The 12659-nt window shown below is 33.6% G+C and overlaps 2 protein-coding genes across 5 annotated transcripts; both read right to left on the bottom strand.

Annotated features, from left to right (window-relative positions):
- Positions 1-6: 6 nt before the first annotated feature.
- On the bottom strand, positions 7-3456 carry LOC111706389 (RE1-silencing transcription factor B-like). 3 transcript variants are annotated; one of them, XM_023479255.1, is made up of 4 exons: positions 3310-3456; positions 2768-2929; positions 472-1348; positions 7-377 (listed from the first exon to the last, which is right to left on the bottom strand). In XM_023479255.1, the coding sequence occupies exons 1-3, from the start codon at positions 3440-3442 to the stop codon at positions 504-506; spliced, it is 1140 nt and encodes a 379-aa protein (XP_023335023.1). In that variant the 5' UTR covers positions 3443-3456; the 3' UTR covers positions 7-377; positions 472-503. The 3 variants fall into 3 exon arrangements, with proteins under 3 accessions (XP_023335023.1, XP_023335022.1, XP_023335024.1); XM_023479254.1 differs by having other exon boundaries at positions 352-1348; XM_023479256.1 differs by having other exon boundaries at positions 352-1348; positions 2768-2923.
- On the bottom strand, positions 3442-11521 carry LOC111706388 (transcriptional repressor CTCFL-like). 2 transcript variants are annotated; one of them, XM_023479252.1, is made up of 5 exons: positions 10639-11521; positions 10059-10223; positions 7199-8190; positions 6866-6979; positions 3442-4829 (listed from the first exon to the last, which is right to left on the bottom strand). In XM_023479252.1, exons 3-5 carry the CDS (start codon positions 7311-7313, stop codon positions 3841-3843), a joined length of 1218 nt encoding a protein of 405 aa, XP_023335020.1. In that variant the 5' UTR covers positions 7314-8190; positions 10059-10223; positions 10639-11521; the 3' UTR covers positions 3442-3840. The 2 variants fall into 2 exon arrangements, with proteins under 2 accessions (XP_023335020.1, XP_023335021.1); XM_023479253.1 differs by lacking the exons at positions 3442-4829; positions 6866-6979 and having other exon boundaries at positions 7340-8190; positions 10059-10217; positions 10639-11519.
- Positions 11522-12659: the final 1138 nt, after the last annotated feature.

Below are 12659 nucleotides of genomic sequence, written 5' to 3'. Positions count from 1 at the left end.
GAGGGTGACTGGTTTGTTAATGGGGTCAGGAGGGTGACTGGTTTGTTAATGGGGTCAGGAGGGTGACTGGTTTGTTAATGGGGTCAGGTGGGTGACTGGTTTGTTAATGGGGTCAGGAGGGTGACTGGTTTGTTTCACAATCTTCCTGTTAAAATCCTTATGCCTTCCGTTTTATGATGAGGAAGGAAAAATTGAATTTACTGATATTCTTTTCATTTACAAAAATTGTATGAATTGTAGCTTGAATTGATTTACAATGATTTCAGTTTATAAGTACTTTTATCTTTTGAATAAATCAATTGCCCTTATTATCCAAATAAGAAAAAGAATAATCGATTAATGTCTACATTCTAGGGTTGTATGGCATGTCTATATTTCTAATTGATTTGTTTAAAAAAAAAATAACTTTTACAGATTTCTCTCCAAAACACTTTACAGCGCTGTGAAAGAAAATACTGTCGTAAATACTACCTTTTAGAAGATAAGGATAAGTGAATTTGTTTTCAGAATTTTACGGAACATTTGTCATCTCCATGTTTCCTCACGAAATGTCTTTTCAGGTGGCATGCCTTAGATGCAACATATTCACATTCGGAACAAGGATGTTTCACTCCTTCATGAATGTTTTCTATGTGTGTTTTTAGATCTCCTTTCTGAGTTGCGGCATATTCACACTTAGAACATGGATATTTTACTCCTTCATGTTTACTTTTAATATGAACCTTCAGAGTATTTGCGAGAGACGCAACATAATCACATTGCTGACAGGGATATCTCACTTGTTTGTGCTTACTTTCTATGTGAAACTTTAGGTTATTTGCTGTAGTTGCAGAATAATCACATTCAGAACAAGGATATCTCACTCCTTCATGTATACGTTTTACATGTCGCCAAAGGTTCTTTACTGTTGTTGCAATATACTCACAATCAGAGCAGGGATATCTAACTCCTTCGTGCTTATCTTTAATATGTGATTTCAGATCTCCTTTCTGAGATGCAGTATACTGACATTGAGAACATGGATATCTAACTCCTTCATGTTTATTTCTGACATGAATAATCAGCGCACCTGCTTGTGTTGCAAAATATTCACATTCAGAACAAGGATATTTTACTCCCTCATGTTTACTTTTAACATGAATTCTAAGAGAACTAGCGGTAGTCGCAGAAAACTCACACTCAGAGCATGGATGTCTTATACCGCGGTGTATGCTATCAATATGAATCTCCAAGTGATTTCCTCGTGTTGCAACATAATCACACTCATTACAAGGATATCTTCTTTTAGTCGACTTCATTCTCTTTGGTTCAGATTGTAGTGGATCAAATCCATCATCCATATTTTCTCCTGAATAAATAAAATAAATAAAAGTCCTCTATCAATCCAGGAAAAGGTTGGGGTAAAACCTGACTCACCGCACTACTTTCAAAGAAAGTAGCTGGTTGTCACTGAATAGTTATCTTTTAGTTAAAGGGAGTGACCGGCTATGTAATGTAGTTGAACTGAGTATGCAGTGTTGTGGAAAACTTCTTTCGGATTCATTTGGGACGTATTAAACTTTTTAAAGATCTTTAAATCCTGAGTTTGAGCGCAAATTCGACGTTCAAAACTCCTACTTTGGGGGTGGATACGTTTTCAGAATTATTTTTTTTTGAATTATTAAAAAACGACAACCAAAAATAAAGTATAATAATTATACAGTAATCTAATTAAATGGTTAGGAACATATTTCTCAAAAGAAATTTTTCAATAAATCAATGCTAAAATCAATTATTTTGTTTTCATTATTTTATTAAATTTCTTATTTTCTTTGAATTTATTCGCAGATTTCTTCAAATTCTTCAAATGACGTCTTTTCAATAATAATTCTAGAAAATCAGGAGAAAATCTTTGTAAATAATGAGAAACCAGAATTTCACAGGGAACAGATGAAAACTTTGTTTTTGCAAATATTACCCCTGATATTATAAATGATGCTCTTAAAAAACTAAAAAGTAAAAACAGTTCTGGACCAGACAAAATTTCCACAAATTTGCTAAAGTCTATCATACNATTAGATATGTTTTAATATGCTTTGATATTTGTTGTGTACATGTCTGAAAATTACTTTAAACTCTAGTTATTCGAATTTATGTATAAACTATTTTGCATATGATAAATTCGCACCCTGATCTCTAATCGTTCTCCTTAAATCTATTTAATTGAAATATTTTGTTATTATTACTAAAATTAGGTGGAAAAAATAATCAAAACAACCAAGAGCTATTTTCCACCTAATTGCTTTATACTTGTACTGTTAATATAATCATCAATTTTGTGATTGTAAACTCTATCTGTATACAGTGAGATACATTTATTTTAGCAATAAACTTTATCTTATCTTATCTTATCTTATCTAATGAGAAAATAGAAACTAATAATTGAACAAGATTACTTACTTTCGATGACAACAATAATTTTTATTTTCTCAACATGTTCCTATACCTTTTTACATTTTATGTCGTCGTTATTTTATAATTAAAAAGAACTTATTCTGAAAACGTATCCACCAAAGTAGAAGTTTTGAACGTCGAATTTGCGCTCAAACTCATGATTTTGACATTTTTAATAAAAATCGTTAATATAAACTCCAGTAAAATGCATTCCACTCCGTACAAATACAAATGTTTTAGAACAAGCATAAATATTTTATAAATATCTCTATCAATATTTCATCGAAAAATAATTTTAACCCACTCCACCCTAAACTATAATTATGTATTTTACTTTTTGTTTGTCTATTTTCCATCTTGATGTCCTCTCCCTGTACATAAACTGTACAAGTATCTTCTAGAGTAGAACATGAAGGAATTTCTTCCTTGATGGAAACCATTTGTTTTTCTTCTAATTTGATTCCATGTGTTGTATCTTCAGCTTTACCATCTAAAACTGAGGTTTAAGGAACTGTAGAGTGTAGACGTAAATCGAGTGACCCTGCATTTAGCAAGTCACTTTTGTAGTTTACCCATTACCCACATTTGAAAATAATAGGTTTTAAAACTACAAACATGTACATATATAATTCATACTTTCTCGGACAAAATGTACCATTGTGAATTGAGCTTTGCCAGTTTTAAATGGAGGGTCACTTGAAATTACGCCTTTAAATAATTCCTTTCAAGTATAAATTAGTAATCAAAATTAACGTGGAAATTTGTTAAACACTACTACTGTAAATGCTAACAGATTATCAGTACTATCGTGTTTAAAATATCATGTAGGAAAAACATTTTATTGATTGACAAAATATTTATGTTTATTAACTTCACCTGTATTTTCAGTATTTTCCAATTTAACATTTTCATCCCCAGCAGTTGCTTCTTCTAAAATAGAAAATGGACAAATTTCTTCTTGTTTTATCTCTATCTCTTCCATAATTATTTCTACTTTTTTATCTTCCATCTGAAATATAAGAATATGCTATTTAGATGTGATATTAACTAGTTCTATATCTAAGAGTATCAAGATAGAAAACTGGTATATCTTGTTACCGATGCTGCTAAATTTCGTTAATGAAAGAGAAATATGATAATATCTATATAATAATACAAGACATTCGTGTATATATATATGTTGCGTTTAGCCGGCCAAACGGCTGGACCGATTGGGTTGATTTTTTTGTGGATACTCATGGGTGGCAGAGGATGTTATAGGCTAAAAAAATTCGAAATTTTTTTTTCTGTATTTGTTTTAAAATATTTTTTTCAAATTTTTTTCCCACGGGCAATGCCGGGCCCTTAAGTGTGTTTCTAATAAAATTAAATTAGTGGACATATTTTAATACATTAATTGTATATGCTCTACAAATGTTTACTTTTCGAGTGTCTGTTCAAACTTCTGCTAGTAGTTGCGACATAATCACACTTAGAACAAGGATATTTTACTCCTTTATGTTTACTGTCAACATGGACCTTTAGATAACTTGCTGCGGTTGAAGAAAACCCACATTCAGAACACAGATATTTCACTCCATCATGCTTACGTTCAACATGTCTTCTAAGATCACGTTCATTAGTTGCAGCATGCTCACATTTAGAACAGGGATATCTAACTCCTTCATGTTTATTATTAACGTGCACTTTAAGATGACTTGATGTATTTCCAATAAAATCACATTTAGAGCAAGGAAATCCGAGTCCCTCATGTTTACTTTTAACGTGTATCTTCAGGGCACCTGATTGAGATGCAGAAAAATCACACTGAGTGCATGGATAACTAAATCCTTCATGTTTACTTTTTACATGATGCTTTAGATTTCCTGCTGTTGTAGAAGTATACTCACAATGAAAACACGGATATCTGATTCCTCTATGTATACTTTCAATGTGAACCTTTAAATAGCTTCCTTGAGTGGCTACAAAATCACATTCAGAACATGGAAATCTCACTCCAATATGTACATTTTCAACATGAATCCTTAAATTTCCTGCTGAAGTTGCAGCATATTCACAAGAAGAGCAAGGATACCTTATTCCTTCATGCTCATTTTCAACATGTTGCTTCAGATAAACTTCTGTAGTTGTAACATAATCACATTCAGAGCATGGATGTCTAATTCCTTCATGTTTATTTTTAATGTGTATCTTTAGATGAGCTGCTGAAGTGGCGGAATACTTACATTTAGAACATGGATATCTTACTCCTTTGTGTTTACTTTCAACATGCATTCTTAGGAGACTTGGTCGAGTTGCAACATACTCACAATCATCACAAGGGTGCTCCTTTCTTCTTCTCTGGTTTCTTTTTGGTTTAGACCACGGAGGATCAAATCTCTGCTCCAGGCTTTCTCCTGAATAGTTACACATAGAATATTATGATTGGACTTAAAAATTTGAATATCAGGTTTCAAAATTAGATGTTGTAATATTTAAAATATGGTTGCGCTCCCTCCATCGTTAAAACCCTCTATTTCCTTCTCCGAGTCAGAGAAATCTATGAGAGTCGGAGACTAATCAGTACACTACGGGATCCCATAAAGAAAACATGTTTAAGCTTAGCTCCACTGTTCCTAATCAGGGCCTGGGGACTTAAACTTCATGGACAGCTAACAGACAGTCAATAGACAACTAACTGGTAGTTTACCAACTTACTCAACAGAGGTTGGACAGCCTCATTCTCATCATCTACTCTAGATACCAGAGTACCAGAGACTCTTCCGATCTACAGTTAGTTCAACTACCCTAGATACTCACAACCAGAGTATCAGAGACTCTTCTGATTTACAGCTAATTCAACTACTCTAGATACTCTCAACCAGAGTATCAGAGACTCTTCTGATATACAGCTAGTTCAACTACTCTAAATACTCGAGCTGAGCCTAATTAGAGGTCCACTGGAGGAATAGAGTAATCTATGGATAAAGAGATGTCGGATAAGACTCTAGATGCTCGAGCTGGTCTTAATGAGAGGTCCACTGGAGAAATAGAGCATTTGGTAAACCTAAGACAACTGAGTCCAAACCCAGTACAGCCGAACGGAACCAATGCTCCAGGTGTTTCTAAAGGTAGAGATGCACTGGAGATGCAGACAGATCAGAATCCACAGACGGAGAGGAACTAAACCCTCTGTTTAATGCATCTAGAGCTGCTCCACACCCTACAGAGAGCTCTACTCGAATCTCAGACCTTATTGGTGATATACAACAGAAAGATGATCAGTACAGATCTATGACTCTGGGAGAAGTGATCTTAAGGATTTATGAAGATGGGATATCTACCGTACCCCAGATATGATCAAGTTATCGGGAGGCTTATGGAGCACTGGAGATCCTCGAGGAAGCTGCTCTTTACGGACTGCTCCAATACAGGCCGCTGTGGAAATAAAACCTAGATCCAGAACTAGAGGAACTCCTGAGGGACTCCAGAACCATGGACTCCTCCAACACAACCTCAACCACCAGATTACCCTTATCTCTTTGGAGTAGTTCGAACAGCTGAACAGTTACTCTATGCAGCAGGAAAAGATAAGAAGAGATTGAGAGATGCTCTACCAGAGATATTAGAAGATATATTACCTTGGCTCAAAGATAATATCTCCCCTTCTGAAGCATCCACTCCTAGAAGTCCTGAACCTGTATCTGAGGAGATGCAAGGAACAGAGGAAGCTGTTCAGAGATCACCTAATTTGGAGCAGCTACAAGAAGCTCTACAATATTAGGAATCTTATGAAGAGCAGCTAAATGAGAACCATGGTCCCAGGGAAGCTTCCCTACCCAATGCAGAACGAAATGGAGATCTACATGAAAGAAAAAGTCTGAGGATAGCTTACAGGAAATAGCTCAGAACCAGAAGTAACATTGAAACCATTGAGGAGCAGCTCCTAGCTCGGGATATTCTCTGGATGGTTTTGCTATCTCTAGACCGCTTTGAACCACAGGCTTGACTATCAGAAGCAGCAGCTGAACTAAATAGACTTAAGGAGATCATAGTTGTACAGAGGATAGAAATAATGCAGCTTGCTGAACGATGGGTTTCAAACGTAATGCAATGAGACAGGAATACACGTTAACAGATGTATTTGTATTTTGTATAAATAAAATATGAACTGATAAATCCCATTCATTTATACTCTGAGAGATAGGCATTAAACTTTATGAATAACTATGATTGGATAGGTTATGAAACTGGTACTGGGATCGAAAATGAAGCCTTTGCATTAACCCATAACAGAGGAGGGGACAATGGTTGAACTTGATATCCTAGGATTTACGTCTGGAATTTGATTACATTAAGTGTACAGTTTATGTACAGGGAGAGTACAACAGGGGAAGTGTACACCTACCTTCCATCTTGAAGTACTCTTCATGTATATAAACTGTACACCTACCTTTCATCTTGATGTCCTCTCCCTGTACATAAACTGTACATGTATCTTCTAAAGTAGAACATGGAAGAACTTCTACTTTGATGGAACCTGCTTCTTTTTCAATCTTCAATTCTTCTAAATGTATTTAATGTTCAAAACTTTCAGAGATCTCATATGAAATTGAAGTAATATTAATTCTTGAAATTATTAATTAGAAATCATAATTTGGAAGAAAAACTCTAAAGCGTAAAATTTAAGAATTTAAATTTTACATTTTGTAGGTAAAAATGATACAATGAAGTAATTGCACAAAACAAGCAAGAGTGTAAACTGTCTTATGTTCTTATATTTTACCTTTTATTTCAGCATTTTCCATTTTAACATTATCTTCCTTCATATCCCGAATACACGCTTCCATTAAATGAGGGGGTTGACAAATATCGTCTTCTTTTATTTCTTTTTCTTCCATAATAATTTCTACTTTTATACTTATAATCTGAAATATTAAAATATGTTAATTTGAAGAAATCCTTAATTTCTCTGATGTTTACTTTGGCAGTGTCTTTTCAGACATACTTTTAAAGATGCAACATATTTACAATCAGAACAAGGATAATTCACTCCTTTATGTTTACCATCCACATGGATTTTCAGATAACTTGATGTAGTAGCAACAAACCCACAATCAGAACAAAGATATCTAACCCCTTCATGCTTTGTTTCAACATGTCTTCTAAGATCACGTTTAATACTTGCAGCATAATCACATTTAGAACATGCATATTTCACTGCTAGTCCTTCATGCTTATTCTTTAAGTGCACTTTAAGATGACTTGATGTAGTTCCAGTAAATTCACATTTAGAGCAAGAAAATCTGACTCCTTCATGTTTATTTTTAACGTGTGTCTTCAAGGCACCTGGTGAAGAGACAGATAGTTCACACTGAGTACATGGATATTTAATTTTTTCTCGTACATGTTTATATTTAACATGTATCTGCAGACTACTTGCACTAGTTGCAGCATACTCACAATAAGAACAGGGATGTCTTACTCCATCATGTACATTTTCAACATGAATCTTCAATTTGCAAGCTTGAGTGGCAACAAACTTACATTTAGAACAATGATATCGAATTCCAATATGTTTACTCTCAAAATGTTTTCTTAAATTTCCTGCTAAAGTTGCAGCATATTCACAACGAGGGCAAGGAAATCTCAATACTCCATTAATTTTAACAGGTTTCGTCTGATAAATTTCTTCAAGTGCGTCGAAGTCAAATTTAGGGCAGCTGATTCTCCTTGATTCTGATTGCAAAGGATCAAAACCGAGATCCAAGTTTTCTTCTGAAAGATGAATATAAATATATATATAAATACATATATTTTGCTTGTCCGTCTGTCTGTTTGTTTGTTTGTTTGAAAATGTCAAATTGCTGAACTGATCTGGCCCAAATTGTTTGTGGCAACTCACATGACCCCAACAATTCTCCCTGGAAAAAATGTCAGCATTTACTATTTTTGAAAATGCACCAATTTTAATCAGGCTGATTTTAGTTATCTAAGAAATAGAAAATAAACAAAATTGGAAATGACGTCTATCGTCTATATGAAATCAATTTTAACTTGCAAAACCCCACACAAAAGAGAAATTGTCACATGTTAAATTAGATGTCAAAGACCTCAGATACAAAATATTCTTCTTATCCATATAGATAACCAAAATTTGAGGCTACATGCGAATTTTCAAAGCTTAACTCAGCAAAATTTGTTGTCTTAACAAGTTCAATCGTCATGTTTCCCTTTTTATTGCTTTCAATTAAAAAACGAATAAAAAACTACATTAATAAACTACATTGCACAATTTGTTTTCTAGGAAAACCTTACTGACCACGGTAGGTAACCAATTTATACTTGTTCGCTATAAACTGTGCGCAGATTTTTTGAAATGTTTTGACTTTTTTGGACATTGGACTAACAAACAGACAAACCAGCTTTATAAAGATAGGGTCAGTAAAAAAACTTGCATTGTTTTAATAACATTATACAAATTGTGCATAATTTATGTAAAGGTTAAAACTATCAAAATCTAGTGAACGGAGAAAAAATTCCGTGAAGTTTTTTTCTTAAAAACTCAAATCTTTTTTGTTTAAATTAGCCGAAAATATTTTAAGTTCTATGAAAATCTGTTGATAATAAAGAGTTATTACAAAAAAATCGCGATAAATTAATAATACAAGTCTGTACCAAATTTAACAAAAAAAACCATCAAAAAACGTATTCACTATTTACAAATTCTGAAAATTTTAATTAATTTGATTTAAAATTATGATATAATTCAAATAGTAAATCCTATTTGCCTCCTTTATAATATTTGGTAAGATTTGGTGCAGATTTGGACTCATTTTTTTCTGGCTTTTTTGTTGACTCCTTTTTAATAAAACGTTGGTATCCAATTAAATAACATGCTCTACTAAATTTTTGAAAACATTTTTTTATTAAGTGGCAAGTGCACTAAATTAAAATATTTACAACTTATAAAATGCACCATCAATTCTGCAAAATAATGTTGGTGTAGTGTAAAGCAACAACACTCATACCAAACACTCATAAACTGTGCACCTACCTTCCTTCTTGATGTACTCTCCTTGTACATAAACTGTGTATCTACCTTCCATCTTGATGTTCCTCTCCCTGTACATAAACTGTACCCCTAACTTCCATCTTGGTGTGTTCTCCCTGTACATAACTCATACATCTACCTTTTATCTTGATGTCCTCTCCCTGTACATAAACTGTACACCTACCTTCCCTCATGATGTATTCTCCCTGTGCATAACCTATACATCTACCTTTCATCTTAATGTCCTCTCCCTGTACATAACCTGTACACCTACCTTCCCTCATGATGTATTCTCCCTGTACATAAACTTAACTGTACACCTACCTTCCATCTTGATATCCCCTCCCTGTACATAAACTGTACACCTACCTTTCATATTGATGTCCCTTGCTTGTACATAAACTGTACACCTTCCTTCCATCTTGGTGTGTTCTCCCTGTACATAAACTGTACACCTACCTTCCATCTTGATATCCCCCCCTGTACATAAACTGTACATCTACCTTTCATATTGATGTCCCCTGCTTGTACATAAACTGTACATCACCTTCCATCTTGGTGTGTTCTCCCTGTACATTAACTGTACACCTACCTTTCATCTTGATGTCCTCTCCCTGTACATAAACTGTACAAGTATCTTGTAAAGAAGAACATGAAGGAGTTCCTTTCTTGATGGAAATAGTTTTAATTTCTTTGCTCTTCTCAAATTCTTTTAGTTGTCTTTCAGGTGTTCTATTTTTAAAATTCCCGCCTGAAACTGTAATCTCATTATTTACTTCAGAATATTAAGATTTTTGTAGTAGAAACTTTGGTCACCATACAGGGGCAAATATAGAACCTTACTCGGGATCAGCCAACTGAGAATTTTCTCTTAATTTTTCGTAGCTCTTCCTCAAAGCTTTATGGGGGAGCAAATTTCCATGGGTGAGCCACTATTCCATGGCTCACCCCCGTATCCAACCCTGGTCTTATATATAGAAGAAAAACAAAAGAAACGCAATTTCAACATGGCATTGCTTTGAGAAAATGAATACATATTTTAAAGAGAAATATTGTTTACAAAACTTTCAATCAACCGAAAATTTTATTCCTCTTTTTTTCTAGGGGGGGGGATTATTTTTACCACAATATGTATACCTAAAAAATAACACAAATGGGGGCGCAGACTTTACCTAAAATTGGTGTATTTTTCCTTTCAACATCGCCAAGATGCGATTCCTTTAAACTGTAGGAAGGACAAAACTCGTCATTTATCAAAAGTTCTTCATTTCTATTCTCAGCCATTCTATCTGAAATATAGAAGCATGTTTAAAGAAAGGTTTGATAAATAATCTAATTCAAGAAGATCTGGCCTAATTATGTAAAACACAGAACAACTCCCTGCTTAATTATTTGACAAAAAATAAGATTAACTTACTTCCGTTCACTTTCTAAAGAGTGAGTTTGCAAATTTCTAATATCAAATCTATCGAGATGATATCTTAAGTGTAAAACAGCGCTCATCTACCATGCTTGGTATCGCTGTTCAAAATGACGACTTTACGAAATAATTCATCTGCGCAAAAATTCAGAAAAATACTTGACTTATTCATTTTTTGGTCATGATATCTCACGTATTATGTTTAATTTCAAGATATAAGTTTCAAAGCACCTTTTGTAGTTGCTGCATACTCACATTCAGAGTACGGAAATCACACTACTTCCTACTTACTTTGATCTGGTCTCTTCAGACTCTTTGCTGAAGTTGCAACATTATCACATTTAGGGCATAGATATCTTATTCCTTGGTGCTTATTTTTAATATGAATCGTCAGAAATCCTACTGTAGTTGCAGCATAATCACAGTGACAACAGGAATATCTCAAATGTGCCCACTTTTTAATATGTCTTTTAACGAGACCCTGCTGAAGTTGCAACATCTGAAGCTGATTAATCTGCAAACCTCGTTTTTTACAGTGCTCAGGATCCGGATCCACATAAATATGCGGATCCTCGGATCCGGTTCCAAGGGGTTAAAATATCAACCAAAAACAGCAAAAAAAAAATTTTAATTCTAAAACCAAAATCTGAACTTTTGAAAAAAAGAGAGTTTATAAAAATTTCCTCATTTCTGAATGGTTCATCAAGTTTTAGGACAAAAATATGCTAAAAAAATAGAACAAAAAATTTGAAAATTATTTTTTGTTAAAAAGGTTCAGTAAATCTTATAGAAATGACCTGGATCCGGATCCGGATCCATTTTTTTCCAGTGCGGATCCAAAATTAAATGGATCCTAAGCACTGGTTTTTTGAACATTAAAGAATTTCAGGAATTTTCTTCCATCTTTTTTTTGGCAGATTTGCTTAAAAAATAACAAATGATATCTTTTAGACTGGCAATAAACCAACAAACAGACAAGCCTAATTTAATATAAAATAATCTAAGATCGGAACGTTTGTGTGGATAATGGATATCGTTAATTAAGAACGCTTAATGGGGGCCCTTTTAAGTTTATCAATTATTGATTTTTTAATTAAAATTAGGTTAGGGATAGTCAATTTTATTAATCCCTCCAGGGCATGACCATCATAGATATCGAAGAGGAATTAAATCAATCCGTTGATCCGCTGAAGATGAAGAGTTTCACAAAACAGAAGTTGTGTCTAAATCTATGTGGTATTAGGAACTTCTATTTACATAAACAGAAGTTGTGTCTAAATCTACGTGGTATTAGGAACTTCTATGTACATAAACAGAAGTTGTGTCTAAATCTATGTGGTATTAGGAACTTCTATGTACATAAACAGAAGTTGTGTCTAAATCTACGTGGTATTAGGAACTTCTATGTACATAAACAGAATCTATGTGGTATTAGGAACTTCTATGTACATAAACGGGAAAAAAATAGGGGAATGAAATTTTCAGCAATTCTATTGAAATTTCACTTTGAAAAATAGATTTAAATGGATTTCATTCCTTCATCAAGTTTTGATATCATATATAATACCCAACATTTTTTTCACCTTTTTCATCTTTACATCTTCTTTATGATCATCAACTGTCATGTGTCACCTATTTCTAAACTAGAAAATGAACAAATTTCTTCTTAAACAGAAGAAGACTCTAATTTAAATTCTACTTTCATTTCTTCTTTCAAATTTGCTGCCATTGTATCTGAAATATAATAGAACACTGTTATTTTGGTTCGCAATG

This window comes from Eurytemora carolleeae, unplaced genomic scaffold (genome assembly GCF_000591075.1).
Source record: "Eurytemora carolleeae unplaced genomic scaffold, Eaff_2.0 scaffold641, whole genome shotgun sequence".
NCBI classification, from domain to species: domain Eukaryota; kingdom Metazoa; phylum Arthropoda; class Copepoda; order Calanoida; family Temoridae; genus Eurytemora; species Eurytemora carolleeae.
This window is presented reverse-complemented; position numbering and strand designations above follow the sequence as displayed.

What these genes read in the sequence shown, in the direction of transcription:
- LOC111706388 (XM_023479252.1), bottom strand. Translation starts at nt 7,313, where the DNA reads ATGGAAGAAAAAGAAATAAAAGAAGACGATATTTGTCAACCCCCTCAT. An exon ending in GGAAAATGCTGAAATAAAAG is followed by an intron (nt 6,980 to 7,198) that starts GTAAAATATAAG and finishes AAATACATTTAG; the next exon opens with AAGAATTGAAGATTGAAAAA. An exon ending in AGAGGACATCAAGATGAAAG is followed by an intron (nt 4,830 to 6,865) that starts GTAGGTGTACAG and finishes GTAACTATTCAG; the next exon opens with GAGAAAGCCTGGAGCAGAGA.
- LOC111706389 (XM_023479255.1), bottom strand. Translation starts at nt 3,442, where the DNA reads ATGGAAGATAAAAAAGTAGAAATAATTATGGAAGAGATAGAGATAAAA. An exon ending in GGAAAATACTGAAAATACAG is followed by an intron (nt 2,930 to 3,309) that starts GTGAAGTTAATA and finishes CTTAAACCTCAG; the next exon opens with TTTTAGATGGTAAAGCTGAA. An exon ending in GGAAAATAGACAAACAAAAA is followed by an intron (nt 1,349 to 2,767) that starts GTAAAATACATA and finishes TTATTTATTCAG; the next exon opens with GAGAAAATATGGATGATGGA.